Below are 16,104 nucleotides of genomic sequence, written 5' to 3'. Positions count from 1 at the left end.
TAGTTTATTACTCTTTTGCAGTTTAAAATAGCAAATTATTTCATTTTCTGTTATTGTGAGGAATTGCTACTTTTGTGTAATGTCACAGTAAACATTTCCCGTATAAATTAGGTCCCACCCACTTAAATGCAGCATTAACAGAGATGCGATATTTCTTTAAAAAACTTCTATATGAGAAGAAAATATCCCTTGCTGTTGCCTTCAACTCAACATTTAGATATGTCGACGACGTTTTATCAATTTACAGTAGTTATTTTCATTCATACGTCGATTCGATATACCCCAGTGAACTTGAAATAAAACACACCACAGAGTCTGTCACATCTGCCTCATATTTGGATATTTTACTAGCAAAAGACTTTTATGGTTACCAAACAACAAAACTTTAAAATATACATGGTAACTTCAACTTTTCTATCTTCAACTTCCCTTGCTTATGTAACAATATACCCTTATCACCTGCATATGGGGTTTATTTCTCCCAGTTGATTCGTTATGCAAGAGCATGCTCTACATAGGATCATTTTTTTAAACGAGGCAAGCTATAAACAAACAAGTAGATGAAACAAGGATGTCAACAGTCTCGTTTAACGTCATCATTTCGCAAGTTCTATGGTCGATACAATCACCTTGTCAGCAAATACAATTTATCATAAGGTCATTATCAATTGTTAGGTCATTATTTAAACACTGAAATTTCTACGGATTTTTCCGTTTACCTGATCATGAAGGAGCACACGGCGGGTATGATCGGTCGACAGGGGATGACTCCTCCTCCTTAGCACCTGATCCCATATCAGATGTTTTTAGAGGTAGTTTGCTCTGCTCCCGATTTTTATACATGTGTTTATATAATTGGGGTTGGAATTGACATTTTGAGCGTTTGTAAACTTTTCACATTTTTTAGCTTCCTCTCAAGAACTACTGGTTCAATTTTAATCTAACTAGCCACAAAGCATCCGTGGATAAAAGAAATTTATATTAGTTTAGATGAAGGGTCAAGCCCTCCTTCAAAAGGAACTAATTAATAAAAGAATTTGTTAAAATTTATTGACATCTTTTTAAAATCTCAAGAACTGTGCCCCCCCCCCCCCAAAAAAAAAATTGAAACTTATGTGCAAAATTCATTATAGAGTGTAATATGGATTTAATTTTGACCCCCGGGGTCTTCCTATGTTTTACATAGGAAGATATAGGGAAAACTTTCAATATCTTATTCTCTAAAAAAAAATAATGGTTCAGAAAAGTTGAGACTTATTTCAAAGCTTTATTACAAAATGTACATTAAAAGTTGTTCAAATCATGACCCCAACGGATAGGGTTGGGCCACAATGGGCTATCAAAATTTTACATATACAGAAAATCTTTGAAAATCTTCTCAAGATCAGCAATTTTAGCCTATGATTACTCATGTTTATACGGAAGCATCATCAGGTAGTGTAGATTCAAGTTTCTTCAAATCATGACCCCGGGGCTAGGGTAGGGCCACAATTGGCAATCAAATTTTACATAAGAACATAAAAGAAAATTCTTTTTAAAAAAGTCTTCCTCTCAGGAATAGCAAAGCAATTATTAACCATGTTTATATATGGGAGCATAGGCATGTATTGTCATGCGACATGTACCCATGGACGACAATGTGTGCAGATAGGGTAGATACATATTATCGCCGGCGACAACATGTACCGTAACAAACCATAATATATGAATCATGTAGTCTTTCTTATTCTTTAATCACCTCCAATTTAGTAAAAACAGAAGAAGAGTGCCTTTCAACTTTTTAACACGACTCCTTAATATATTGTTAAACACTTAATTCTGACAAAGTGTTCAGGTCTTTCCTTTCATAATCATATAGCCCAGCATGTAGCAACATAATTTATAAAAGAAATGAATTTCTGTCGCCAATTTAAAGATTTGGACTCCCTGTACTTAGGACCTTTCAAATTTATTGATTTATGGTCGTCATTTTTAACTATATCAACATCATGATACGGTGATATTTTGAAAACATTAGTCAATTTTTATATGGAATGTATAGAAATCATTCATGAATATGTAACAATGAAGCCTGATTATAACTCTACAGGTGTTTATGTGTACATATAAATAGAAACATTTAAAGAGATATGCTTTGTATATCATATATTGGTTCAAAAAGGTGTGTCAGGGTCAAAATAGTCGGTAAACACAAATAAAATAAGATGTTTTAATCTGTTATTTTCAATGAAAAATGAAAATAATCAGCTATAACAATGGGACTTGTTTTCCTTATCACATAAGTTAAATGTATCTAATCTGGGTACAGTTTCTCAGAAAACAGTAGATTGTATATTCCTGACTTTCTTTAAAAAATAAAATCAGATTGAAAATAGGTATCAAGATTACTTTTCATATGACTTTAAAATTGAATGCCGTGAAAATGCTTCATTTTCTACATATTTAAGCAGTTGTAAGTACAGGGATAAGTTAGTTGGAATTAACACGACGTCATAATGGATCTTGTGAGAAAAAGCTGTCTAATCACATTTATTTTTTTCATTTTAATGACATGTTGAAATAGTTTCAAGATCTCACCCTTAATAACAATAATAATAGAGGGGTGGCGATTCACAGGTAAACTGGCATGCCTACTGCGAAGGTGACACGGTGATTCGTGGTCAAGCACAAGGAAGAGAAAGAGGATGCTATTTTCAATTCATCATCAAACCATGATGGAAAAAAGGTTTAAGGTATTCAATCTTTCAATTCATATCCTGTAGCAAAATGTCCAATTCAAACTGAAGAAAAACTCTTCCTGGACGAAGATCAAGCATGTGTCTTTCCCTATTGAACGAATGTAAATGATTCATGTTCCCCAACTGATTCGATACTCAAAATTATTTTTAGTACGATAAATTTTAAACAAAGAGAGGTTGCTGATAAATAAGTTTATGTTATAGGGTTTTCAAATTCTATGGTCTTTATTTTAACCTTGTTTGAAGATACAATCTATCATTTACACATGTAGTTGTATTTTTGACCGACATGTGTCTTACACATTGTAAGGCCGTTGTATCTATACCATTTTGACTACCAATGATATTAGCAGTGAGCTCACGGCGGGTGTGACCGATCGACAGGGGATAATTACTCCTCCTAGGCTGCTGATCCCATCCCCTGTGTTTCTAATGGTCCATGATTTTGCCTTGTTTGTGACAGGTTTTCTTTACTGGATTTATGAGTCTGATCATCATTTGCTATCTCTGTATTAACAATAAACATGGGCATGGAATTTATTTAATTTTGTTAACAATAGCATTCTTGAAAATTCTGGAAAATGTTATCCGGTGACATAATGTGATGCAATACAAATCTTTGGAAATACAGTACGTCACACTTTGGGCGGGATCAGCTAAATTTTATTTGCATTCGTTGGTATGAAAGCCAGCAAAAGATACATGTATAACAAACTTTGTTCTGATAATACACCTACATTGAGTTGTAGATCTGTAGATGATTATTGTCATGAAAAGTAAGAAAAAACTCTTTTTCCAAATGCTTGTCCTGTAGGTTATCTAAAATTTCTATATCAATATTCTAGTGTTTATCCCCCAACTTAAAGGTATCAAAGAACTGCTTATTTAGAGAATATGCTTCTCTTATTTATACTTTTTGTTAGACTACGCACATATTTTTAAACTTAAAAACTTGTGTACGTGGCCCAAGGTGAAAAAATTCTATTAAAAGAAAATCAACAATCCCCCAGTAACTGCAGATCAAAGTTATTGAAATTCTCCGTAATTCTGATGCAATAAGAGACTTACAATCCATCCTTTAACATGACTATAACTGTGATTCAATAAACAATGAAATTTAAGAAAATCTAAAGATTATCTCAATTTCGAGATCATTTTAAGTCTTAAGATTTTTATTCATTATGATTGTGTGGTGTATATGCATATCACGTGTAATATATTAAGGTTGTGTAAAAATTGTGATTCAGTTGATATTTACCAATGAAATATATGGAGATAACGAACAGTATTCAAGCTCAAAAGTCCATTATACAATACAAAATAGGAGCAGAGCAAACACGGACCTCCAAACATCAGAGGTGAGATCAGGTGCCATGGAGGAGTGAGCATCCCCTGCCGACCGGTCACACCCGCCGTGTGCTCCTTGTCATGATCGGGAAATAACAGAAAAATCCGTCGACAATTCAGTGTGTAAATAATGGCCTAACAACCAGTATGAAAAACGTCAGTCAGCATTTGACTCAATGATAAATTGTATTTGCTGACAAGGTCATTGTATCGACCATAGAACTTACGAAATGATGACTTTAAACGAGACTGATATTCTTGTTTCATCAACTTATTTGTCAATAATATACCTCGTCTTAGAAATTGTACATACGTAGAGCATGCTCTTGCGTATCGAATCAACTGAGAGATATATACCCCGTATGCAGGTGATGAAGGCATATTGCTGCATAAGTAAGGGAAGTTGACGATTGAAAAGTTAAAGTCATCTCGTTTATCATAAAGCTTGGTTGTTAGATTACCATTAACGTCTTTTTCAAGTAAAATATCCAAATATGAAACAGATGTGTCAGACTCTGTGGTATCTTTTATCTCAAGTTCACCAGGATATATCGTATCGACATAAGAATGAAAATAGCCATTGTTAATTGACAAAACGTCGTCGATATATCTAAATGTCGAGTTGAACGCCACAGCAAGTGTTTTCTTCTTTTCACGTACAAGATTTTGGACAAATTCTGCTTCATATGAATACAAAAAAAGGTCTGCTAATAACGGGGCGTAATTAGTACCCATAGGAATTCCAATAGATTGTTGGAAGACCTGGTCTCCAAAAACCACATAGATATTGTCAATCAGAAACTCAAGCATCTTTTTAATGTCAACGTCAGAGTACTTGTGTGTACAATCAGAATGTTTTTTAGCAAAATAATTCTGCAAATGACCAATGACAAGGTAAGTATATTTATGAGTTCCATTTTTATTGAAAAAGCAGCTGTCAATGATATCAAAAAGCCTGGACTTTAATTCATCGTGGGGAATGGTTGGGTATAAAGTTGAAAAGTCGTAAGTTTTTAAGCTGTTGATTTTGGTAAAATCTTGTGATTTGAAATTTTCCAAAAGTTCCTTGGAATTTTTAAGTATCCACATCTGATTTACACCACTTCTCGAATATATTGTTGCACAGTACTCTTGAAGTTTCTCCTTCACCACTGTTAATATCTTAGTGAGGAGTAAAGAAAGAGGCTTGGTTGAACATTTACTGGAACCCGCTATGTATCTATGTTTGTAAGGATTTTTATGAAGTTTCGGAATCCAATATAAATATGGTAATTCGAATTCATTTTGGTTGTTTGGAATATTGAAAATATTCAAAACTGACATATGATTTTGAAGAATTTCTTCCTTAGAAAGGGAACTGTGAGTGTAAGTTGGATTACCTCTTGTAGAATTAAATCCAAGTTCCTCTAAAATACATTTAATATAATGAGCCTGACAAACAAAGACAATGTTGTTGCCTGCTTTGTCAGCAGGGACCAGTACGTACTGATCATGTAATCTATCTAATTCTTTTTTCACTTCTGGATTATTGAATACAGAAGGATAGATGGTTTTCATATTGCCTCTCAATCTTTTAATGCGCGATTTTAACATACATCTGATACATTTAATCCATTCTGACAAAGTGTCAAGGTCTTCTTTTTCACGTCTGGCCCATCGCCTGGCGTAGTCCTCTACAGAATCCATAATATTTATGAAATTCTTACGCCAGTTGAAGGATCTGGGTTCCCTAAATTTAGGACCTTTTAAAATTAGTGATCTAAGGTCCTAACAATTTTAAATAACAAATATGATGATTAAACTCTCCAACATATCTGCTTCTGTCAATAACGAAGAAGTATTTAGAGATATGCGACGAAATTAGATTAAGGTGTAAATTACTAAAAACAGTGTAAGTTCACACCTAAATGACAGTTGCAGGGATCAATTTAATCAGAAACTTCGGGCATATCAACAAGCAAAACTAGCTTTTTTTTAACACTAGGCGTGTTCAGATTACAAATTACAAAAATGTATTCTTTTTGTCATTTTAAATTTGTCCATGCATTTTCTTTGAAATAGTTCGATGTTCAGTCAAGATGGGGTGGGATTTCTTTTTCAAGGATGATAGATCGTCTTAATATTAATGTATCATTTATTTAATGCATTAAATGTTTTAGGTATAATGTATTTTATGTATGATATTTTGTATTCAATTCATAAGATCACAATTTTCTATAATTTTACTTTGTTTGTAAATAGACGTTTGATGATAGGTTACCTGTTTGACACAGAAGTTTTTACGGGGGTTACGTTTGGATGCGTACCGGAAGTAGTCTAAAAATGGAGCTTTTTCATTGAATTTATCAAGGAAGATATAAAAAATTAAACATTTTTGGCCAACGTGCTTCCTGTTCTGTATCTAATGAAAATACAGTTGAACTTCGGTATCTCGAACACTGATTTCCCGAATACTATGGACATGTCGAAGTGATTCAGAAGTCCCAGCCCCTTATTCCTTAAGTATGTTACCCTGGATATCTCGAATCCTATGATATCTCAAATATTTTTCTCGGTATCATGAGTTCGAGATAACGAGATTTGACTGAAGTTAAAAAGCAAAGCGCGCAAGGGGTGACATTTTGTAATTATCGTGAACAATGACGAGTTCTGTCACATTTTGTTCGCTGCGCTTCATCTGATGAAAGACCTAGATGTTCCAGCAATCAACACTGCAACTAGTCATTCTTAGAATAATTTATTTGAAAACTTCAGGACATCTTCTAGTTTGGTCAGTTTAAGTAAGCATTTCAAGCACAGTATATTGCTTATTCAAAGTACTGAGTACAACTCAGAAAATGTTGATAGAAATATAATGATAACGAACAGCAATAAAGCTCAAAAGTCAATTGAAACAATAAACTATTTGTAAGCAGAGTAAACACAGACCCCTAAAAGTATAAAAGTCGGGATGAGGTGCCATGAAGGAGTAAGCACTCCCTGTTGACAGGTCATACCCATTGTGAGATCTTTGTCATGACTGGGTAAATGGAGATATCCATAGTCAATCCAGTATCGGAAATTATGGCAAAAAATTCCTATGAAAAACGTCAGATTCTATTTGCAAACAAAATAATAGTATCGATTATAGAATTTGCAAAATGTTGACTTCAAATGAGATTGATGATAAAGAGGATATTCAATGTCTTAAAGTTCGACAAGTGAGACTGGATGGACTCGTGAGACAGGATGTTTTGTTATTTTCACTTGTGCTTCGCACTCGTGAAAATTTAAGAATTCTTGTCCTATTCGTAAAATAAATTCCATATCCACCTACAGCACATTGAATTTTCTGTTTACTATATTTTTTTATCTCCCTTTACCTCTATCTTTTCTTTACACATTGTCGTAGAGTGTAACGTCATAGTTGAGCGGTTAGACGTCATAGAGAAGCAATATTGTGAGATTAAGGAAGAGATTGCAAGGGTACATGAAAAAAATCCGCTCTATGAATTTTTCTCATTTTTACATATAATTTGCCTTACGTTAATGGAATCATAATATGAAAATTTCAACCATGGTCATCAAGGTTATAAGGAAGATATGGTTGCCATGGTAACCACCGTTTTTCAATATTTTGATATTTATGTAGTGAAATTTTTAGTATGCCATACAGGTATCAAAATTGAAACAAATTAAATAATTTTCGCCAGATATTAAATAATATGCTTTAAATTCATCGAAAATAAAAATTGTATCGGAAACTATTGATAGGTGTACTAATGCCACAGTTGCTTTGGGGAGTAGTCATTGTAAATTTGCAGTAATATTTTCACCCCAAGAGCAGTTTTCAACGTCTTGACAAAAAATTGCCCAATGAATTTTCCTAAAATTAATATATTTTGTAACAATTATTATAAGTGACTTATGGTTAAAATATGAAGTGGGATCATCACATTCTTTTTTAAGCTACATGCATTTCAATACCCCCCCCCCTTCCTAAAATATTAAAAGTTCATGAATTTTAATCTGATGGTTTGTTGCTGAACCTTTAATATGCATAATCTGATAAAAAAAAATAAAAAACTATAGAAAATACGTATAGATTAATAAATATTTTTTCCTGAAAATCTTGTGGTGGTTGCTCATTTTATACGTAGAGCAGAATGATAGCAGAATGATATAAGTATCATGTACACAAAAAACAACAATATGCATATTTTTTTTTATTTCCCCATCTCCAAAATATTCATTCCGTTATTATATCAATATAAGTATATACATTCTAAACCAGTGCACAGTGGTCTAAAAGCCAAATTGTTCATGCTCTGAACACTCATCGAGTTTTCTGCACTGTGACTTGGTATCGGAAAGGCGGGGGGGGGGGGGGGGCAGTCACTTGAACACATTGAATGAATAGGTTATTTCAGAGATTCAGAGAACTTGTACCTGCAATATATATCGTATATAAAAATCCTAGCTATTATCTTATTTGACAGATTTTAGTGATTTGCTATTTAATATTTACATTTGCAAATATTTTTCCTTCAGATTCATTGCAAGTTAGAAAACAATTCATTTTCTCATGAACTAGGTAAGCCTACATATCTCCATTGTGACGTCATAATGCCACACTTGACGTCAAAACTATAGTGCAAACTGTTTTGTTTCAAAAATAATCGTAGAATGACATTTATAAATTTGCGCTTCATGCTCACGCGGTTCATGAAATATGCTGATGTGAAGCGTCTTTGTTCATGTCCTCGTGAATTTTAAAAAATTTAATTCATTTTTCAAATATATTCCCGTGAGCATGATGAGTTGAAATGTTTGGGGTTTTTTTTTATACATGTATATGCTCAAAATAATTTTCTCTCTCTGGTATACCTGGTACCTCTGTAGTACCTCGATTGTCAGAATTAACCTCTCTTAGTTTCGTCTGTCATTCTTACATGCGTATTTTTTTGCTAGATTTGTGAAAACTTGCAAAAAGAAACTTTTCTTTTCTGTCAGAAGAAGTGTTTTAAGTTTTAAGTTTTTACCAAATACGACGCATAAAACATTTTACCACAACAAATGTTTACGCAATAATGTGCCGACGATTCAATGTTTACATGGTCGATGTAAGAGTTGAAAATGCTAGAGAAGATCTTACAGAGGAAAACAATATCCTCTGCAATATTTTTAAAAATACGTTCATGTCCAGCATGCGACCTCAAATTACTGGTCTATACACGAATATATGAAAATCGCATTCGTTTATCTGTCCATCCATATAGGCCTATATTCATTATAATCACTGAGAAAATCACGCATTCTGAAGCTTCTAGGAAATGAATATCTATTCATAGATGTAGATCCGCGTCACGCTCACCAACACTCTGCAACATCACATATTTATTCTCTGTTTTAAAAATATTGCCACGAAGATCTTTTGTCATGTGCGCAATCATAATCACGCTCCTTATTCAGCTGTTATTCCGGAAATGGTTACCGTAAATCTTCTTTTTTTAAACATCACATGAGTCGATCACGTGACGCCTTGCAATCGCTTCCTTAAAAACGTGGTAACATGGATTTTAGCAACATATTTGGGAAGAAATAGTCAGTTTTAGTCTCCATCAATATGGTTTAGTTACTATGTCTTTCTTATGAGAGGCCAGATTACTTTGATTTCCTTTCACACTGTGACAGAATATCACTTTGGTATCCTTTCACAGTGTTACAGGATATCACTTTTGTTCAATCAATAAATCACAGCATTTCATTGTTGAAAATGTAATAAGTCCTTTTATCGTCGATTTATCTGTCAATATCCTTCTTCGTTTCAAAGTGTTTTGTACGAAGACCATGCCATGACAGATCGAATTAACAGGGGAGTCAAAACGACTATATGCAGGTGATTTGATATATTTATACATAGACAAAGGAGGTTGAAGTTATAAATTAAAGTTTATATCGTAAGATTTATATAAGAAAAATTATTATTATGAGATTTTTTCTTTGGCATCATCAAATTGGAAAAATCCGTAAACAATTTTAATGTGAAAATAATGGCTTAACAATTTGAACGAAAAAAGTCAGAAAACATTCGACTTAAAAATAGATTGTATTTGCTGATACATGTAGGGTAATTTTATCGAACATAGAAATTGCAAAATTTGACTTTAAACGAGACTGTTGATATCCTTGTATCATCAACTTACTTGTCAATAGCTTGCATCGTTTTAGAAATTGTTCGTTCGAAGAGAGTGTTCTTGCGTTTCGAATCACTTGGGAGACATTAACTCCGTATACATCATGTAATTATGTATCACTCTGCTTTTCTTGAATAAATTTAAAAAAAAAAACAACCTTTAATTAAATATAATTTTTCTGATTTCCTCTTATTTCTCCCTACACTGCTTTTATCTGCATCCATTCTAATATAATGTGCATTATTTTCTAAGCTTTGTATCATAGATTGTGCCATTGATAGAAACACACAAAAATATATATTCAACTTTTATTGGAAAGACAAAGCAATCAACAATGTATCAAATATGCCTTAATTATCTAGTAACATCATTTACTGTTTTAGTCGATGAGCTAAATCCACTCAAAAAAGCCCCTCACAGCTGGAATATTAATGATTATTTAATACTTCTATTCGCATGTGCATGTACAATGTAACTCTGATATACATGTATTATTTTGTTATTTGAATAATAACAAACCTTTTTAGTTTTAAAATTTCACAGTTAATAGGTATTTTATGTTCTGTTCGTTCACATGAAAGTAAAAGCGTTAAAAGTAAACAACTGAAAAGCATACAATCAAAGAAATAAAAATAAAAAGGACAATGCGTAAATAAAAATAAACACAAACAAAATCTAATTTTAAAAAAGTTCTGAACATTGCTACTTTTTGATAGAAGAACTTGTTTTTATTGCAACGTTTATATGATAATTACATGTATGTAAAACAGTGAGGAATATACTTCCTCATGAAAAGTGATATCAAATATTCCTTTCCCGCTCTATAGATGATGTTTGGAGCGGTTAGAGAGGTATTTTTCAAGTATTTATAGAAATTTGATCAAAGATTGATTTCCAACATCAAAAGCTGAATACTCTTTTAGTCGGAAAAGGTATTTTATTACAACAAAAATCACATATGGATTTCATATTGAATGCATCATACTCAGTTGGTATAATAAAACGTATATCATATGCAGTATATTTATATTAAAAAAACATCTTTATTACCTTAAACGAACAATATTTTTAAAACCGTCCTTAATTAATGCCAGCGTCCTATAAATTCTAATGCAACACCGAGCACATATTCCAATACAAAAAAGTAATCCCTTAGCATTCATTGCTTGGTGAGAGTAGGAATTTCCCACTAGTGTCCACGATACAAAACTGTCACAGTTATTGTGAAACACTGAGTATTGTCTCTCCCCTAGGCGTCTTTTGGCTCGTTTTACAGCCTCGGATTTCTGTTTGTGTGTCTCCGGGTAACAATCACACGTTACTAGAAATACTCCAGAAGTAAAATCAAGGATACCTTCCTTGTCTTCAGGCACCAGAGTCTCCTCAATGATCTCGGCTACTCCTTTTAACAGAATTATCATAGAAATCCTTTTCGGTGCATAGTGAATGATCGTCAATTGACTTTCCTGTACATCGGTCACTAAGAAGTGGTGATCATAACTGTAATCAAATGTCCACCACAGAAAACGAAGAGCACGCTGTCTGTGAACCCTGATATGTGAAGCTGGTCCTATATCACCACACTGCACCATTCTCATTACTTCCGATGCATCATTTAATCTTTTTTCAACTTTTTGTGAGATAAAATTTGTTTTTCTGAATACAGTTAAATAATCGTATGCGGAATGCATTTTGATAATATTATATAATTTTTCTCTTAAACCTACATTTAATCGACTATATGTCTTGTGTTCAAACATAAAAGCATAATGCAATTGGTATTCATTTGTCTTTTATACTTGGTACTCTATATTTAAAACTGGATTTCCCCTATTGCTTAATGGAAGGCGGAGTTGTGTGGCCTTCGTCTTCGTTCGAATTTAAGAGAGACATTGAGAAAAGCCTCAAGCGTTGTGTTACACTCATGGTATGAATAAAACACTTAATGTAAATAGTTAATGAATTAATGTAATAATTAAGAAAACAAAACAAAGAAGAAAAAATGAGAAGTGAACACAAAACAAAATTAAAAAAAAAAAAAGAAAACAAAAGAATATACAAGTTACTATCTTTATATTAATTGTTTTAATTAGGCCTTATTGACTCACAAAGCTATAAGTAAGTAACATTTTTGCATATCTTTATATGTTTCTATTGTAGAAAAAGACGTGAACGAAAGATACATGAAAACCAAATACAATTTCTGAAATAAGTCCAATATTAATGCTTCGGTTGAATAACGGAAACATTTAATAGATGTTTCATGGACACATAGAAATCAATTGTATAAACAGACTCTCTTTTGATTAACATTCATATAATCTATATAAATTGTGTATCAGCGATGTCATCCCCCAATCATTATCTAAGATAGATAGATAAATAGAATAAAAAAGTTTCATACAGAGTTATCATCAATTTATGAGAGTATCAAAAGGAAAACAAAAGCAGTGATATATATGAAATAAAAATAAGTGAATAATTGAGAGAAGAAATAAATAAATCCATGTGTAAATAAATAAATAAATGACTGAATAAATAAATAAATGGAATCGCTGTCATCTAACTGAAACATTTTTGTAATCCCACAGTTACAATAGATTTTGTAATTCATTATGCATTTTTTTTTTTTTCATTTAAATATAAAAAACAACCTTTTTAGTGTAATTTTTCTTTAAAATCTTTTAGAGTATACACTATTAAAGTAAAATATGATGAGGATATTACTTATTGTATTAAAGAAACGGTTGTTAGATAAGAAGACAAAATTTACTTAAATAGCCTTAATTTATATCCTGCTTTTAGAATCTGACTTGATATTGGTTATACTTGTAAATAATAATAATAAAATACAATATGTATTAGGGAAAAGTTTACTCATGTTAAAATTATTATCGCTTTTCTTACAATAAATTATTCATTTCAAAGCTAACAAAAGTGTTGAAATTCAATATCATTAACACACGATAAAATTCTTCTAGATGACATTTTTACACATGTAACAATTTAAGGTGCGCCTAATGTCCGGGTTTTTTTGTTGCCTTCCGGGGAAGCGATATCGTATTTTACAGTATATAGTTTACTTGGTACTACATTCATAATACGATATTCCGTGTTAGATTGGTTGCTACTGTTAATACACTAAAGGAAGTAAAAATATAATGACTGAGAACTTCCTGGTCTAATGAAGTAAGATAGCATTACAACGATCTACAGATTGTTATTGATTTAAATTTCCTGTAAAAAAAAAAAAAAAAAAAAAACAAAAACATACCTTACCAAGTCAGTCAGTGTAAGAGATAAAAATAGAATGAACCTCTTGTTGTTGTTGTTATTTTTTGGGTTGTTTGTTTTTTTTATTTAAAATTATTAAATCTGAACATAGTTACTTAAGACAGTTTTTAGTAACTCGTATTAAGCAACATCACAGAAAAAAATGAACAAAGACACGAGCCTTGACATGAACCTATTGTTAGGATTATGGAAACCCTAATGTTGCAGATTATTTTTACTGCATTTCCAAGACTGTGAAAGATTTCTAAAGCTTGTCAATCAAAATGAAATTTGAATAAAATTCGGGATATGTTGTTAAACGTCTTTAAATAAGTTTAACTATACACACTTGTATGTTCAAGAATCACACAATGCAATCCAGAGTGATTGGGCAATGTTTGATAGATAGCAGTAACTTATCTAACTTATCTATTTTTTTTTAACTTACAAATAACTGTTTAAGTAGAAAAAAAGAAAAAGCAAACATTTCAATGAAATGTGAAATAACGCATAATCAGTTAGCATGATGAAAACGACGAAGCAGTAGATCTTAATCGGGTACATTTTAGTCATGCTCTGGGTTACGGGGAATCACCTACCATTCAAACCAGTTTGAGGCGGGGGCTGATATTAAATGTCAGGATTGTAGGACCTAATGAATGAAATAAGAAAGGGCTTGGCAGGTATTCATCCATAAAACGTTCACAAACTTTGAATGTTTTCTTTTTTACTATGAATCGAATTTCATTTCACTGAATGATTTTCGTAACTCCAATCAAAAAGTTAAATATTCTGTCTTATAAGGCCTATAATTATAATTTTTAAAATTGACACCAAAATGTATATTTCTTCTATTGATTTTTTTTTTTTTTTTACCACGGATCATTTTAGTTGACACTGAAACAAAGAGATAAGCTGTTCAATCGTCACAATATGATAACACATACATGTATAGAGATTAATATCAAATTTCCGTCTGTCTGTCCGTCCGTCCTTCCGTCCGTCAATCTCTCTCTCTCTCTCATTACTTATTGTAACATTTATTATTGATTAGAAGAGTAATTATCGTATAAATTAGCTAAAACCGCATGAATTAAATCCTTGCAAAACGGGTATATTTACAATTTTTTAATCGACGTGGAATTTTAATATAAAGATAACTTTCACCTAACAAATATAACGTTCACCTAACAAACAAAACATGAATTGTAAGGCACCAAGCTTTCTAGAAGAAACTTTTTTTTTAAAATGATTAACATTTTTTTTTTATTACCTAACTGACATTAAGGTTTAATGCATGATAATTCAACAAAAAAGAGCTATTAAAGAAACTTTGATTTAATTATTTTCAACCAACATGATTATTCAATGCAATGATCAGTGACAAGTGCGAGTAAAATTAAACAGCTGCAAGTGGTATATATCATAACATAAATTTACACGACCTTGAACATATACATGTAAACTACAATGAATTTATCTTTCAGTAATGATTAATTTATTCATTTAGGGAATGCGAAACAAGGATGTGAATTGACTTTAAAGCATTTGATTTTTTTCCGAAATAAACTAAGCAATTATTTTCAGCAGATAGCAGTGACTTTATCTTGCGAAACTTTAATATTTATTTTATTTATACATTGAAAGAAATCATGTATTAAAAATTAATTGCATGATAATTAGAAGACTATATGTAAACTAACTGCATTGATCAATATCTCTATAAATGCTAAAGAAATTTTTGACAGTATATATATTTTCCTAAAAATCCTACAAATTGTGCTCCTTCATTACATGAGAAGAAGAAATTTCTTGTTGATTCAGATATATCTACGACGATTTAACATATTAACAGTATTCCTTTACATTCGATAGAATCCAGCTTAATTGTTCGTTCGTAATCATGCTCTTGCGTAACTAATCAATTGGGAGACATAAACTCCATATGCAGGTGGTAAGAGTATATTGCTTCATAAATAGGGGAAGTTGAAAAGTTTAAGTCATCACGATTATCAAAAGGTTTTGTTATAAGATTACCAATAACGTCCTTTTTTCTAGTTTAAAAATATCCAAATATGAAACAGATGTATCAGACTTTGTTTTTCTAGTTTAAAAATATCCAAATATGAAACAGATGTATCAGACTTTGTGGTATTTTTTTTTTATAAGATTACCATTAACGTCCTTTTTTCTAGTTTAAAAATATCCAAATATGAAACAGATGTATCAGACTTTGTGGTATTTTTTTTCGAGTTCAGAGGGATATACTGATTCAACGTAGGAATGAAAAGAAATATTGTTAATTGAAAAAACGTCGTCCATATATCTTAATATTAGAATTAAAGGCCACAGAGATACTTCTTCTTTTCTTGTAGAAGTTTTCCAGTAAATTCTGCTTATATGAATACAAAATTAGGTCTGTTAGTAACGGGGCGTAATTGGTAGCCATAAGAATTCCAACAGATTGTTGGAAGACCTGAATTCCATAAACTACATATATATTGTCAATAGGAAACTCATGCATCTTTTATATATCACTTTTGGAGTACTTGTGAGCAATCAGAACGTTT

At 31.8% G+C, this 16,104-nt stretch overlaps 1 protein-coding gene across 1 annotated transcript; it reads right to left on the bottom strand.

The window, feature by feature from the left end:
• Positions 1-10,555: 10,555 nt before the first annotated feature.
• LOC133196729 (uncharacterized) lies at positions 10,556-11,963 on the bottom strand. The gene has a single exon (XM_061332589.1). It carries the CDS (start codon positions 11,950-11,952, stop codon positions 11,308-11,310), a length of 645 nt encoding a protein of 214 aa, XP_061188573.1. The 5' UTR covers positions 11,953-11,963; the 3' UTR covers positions 10,556-11,307.
• Positions 11,964-16,104: the final 4,141 nt, after the last annotated feature.

This window comes from Saccostrea echinata, unplaced genomic scaffold, assembly GCF_033153115.1.
Source record: "Saccostrea echinata isolate AGI-Se365-2 ecotype Australia unplaced genomic scaffold, CSIRO_AGI_Sech_v1 ptg000030l, whole genome shotgun sequence".
Taxonomy (NCBI): Eukaryota; Metazoa; Mollusca; class Bivalvia; order Ostreida; family Ostreidae; genus Saccostrea; species Saccostrea echinata.
This window is presented reverse-complemented; position numbering and strand designations above follow the sequence as displayed.

What these genes read in the sequence shown, in the direction of transcription:
- LOC133196729 (XM_061332589.1), bottom strand. Translation starts at nt 11,952, where the DNA reads ATGCATTCCGCATACGATTATTTAACTGTATTCAGAAAAACAAATTTT.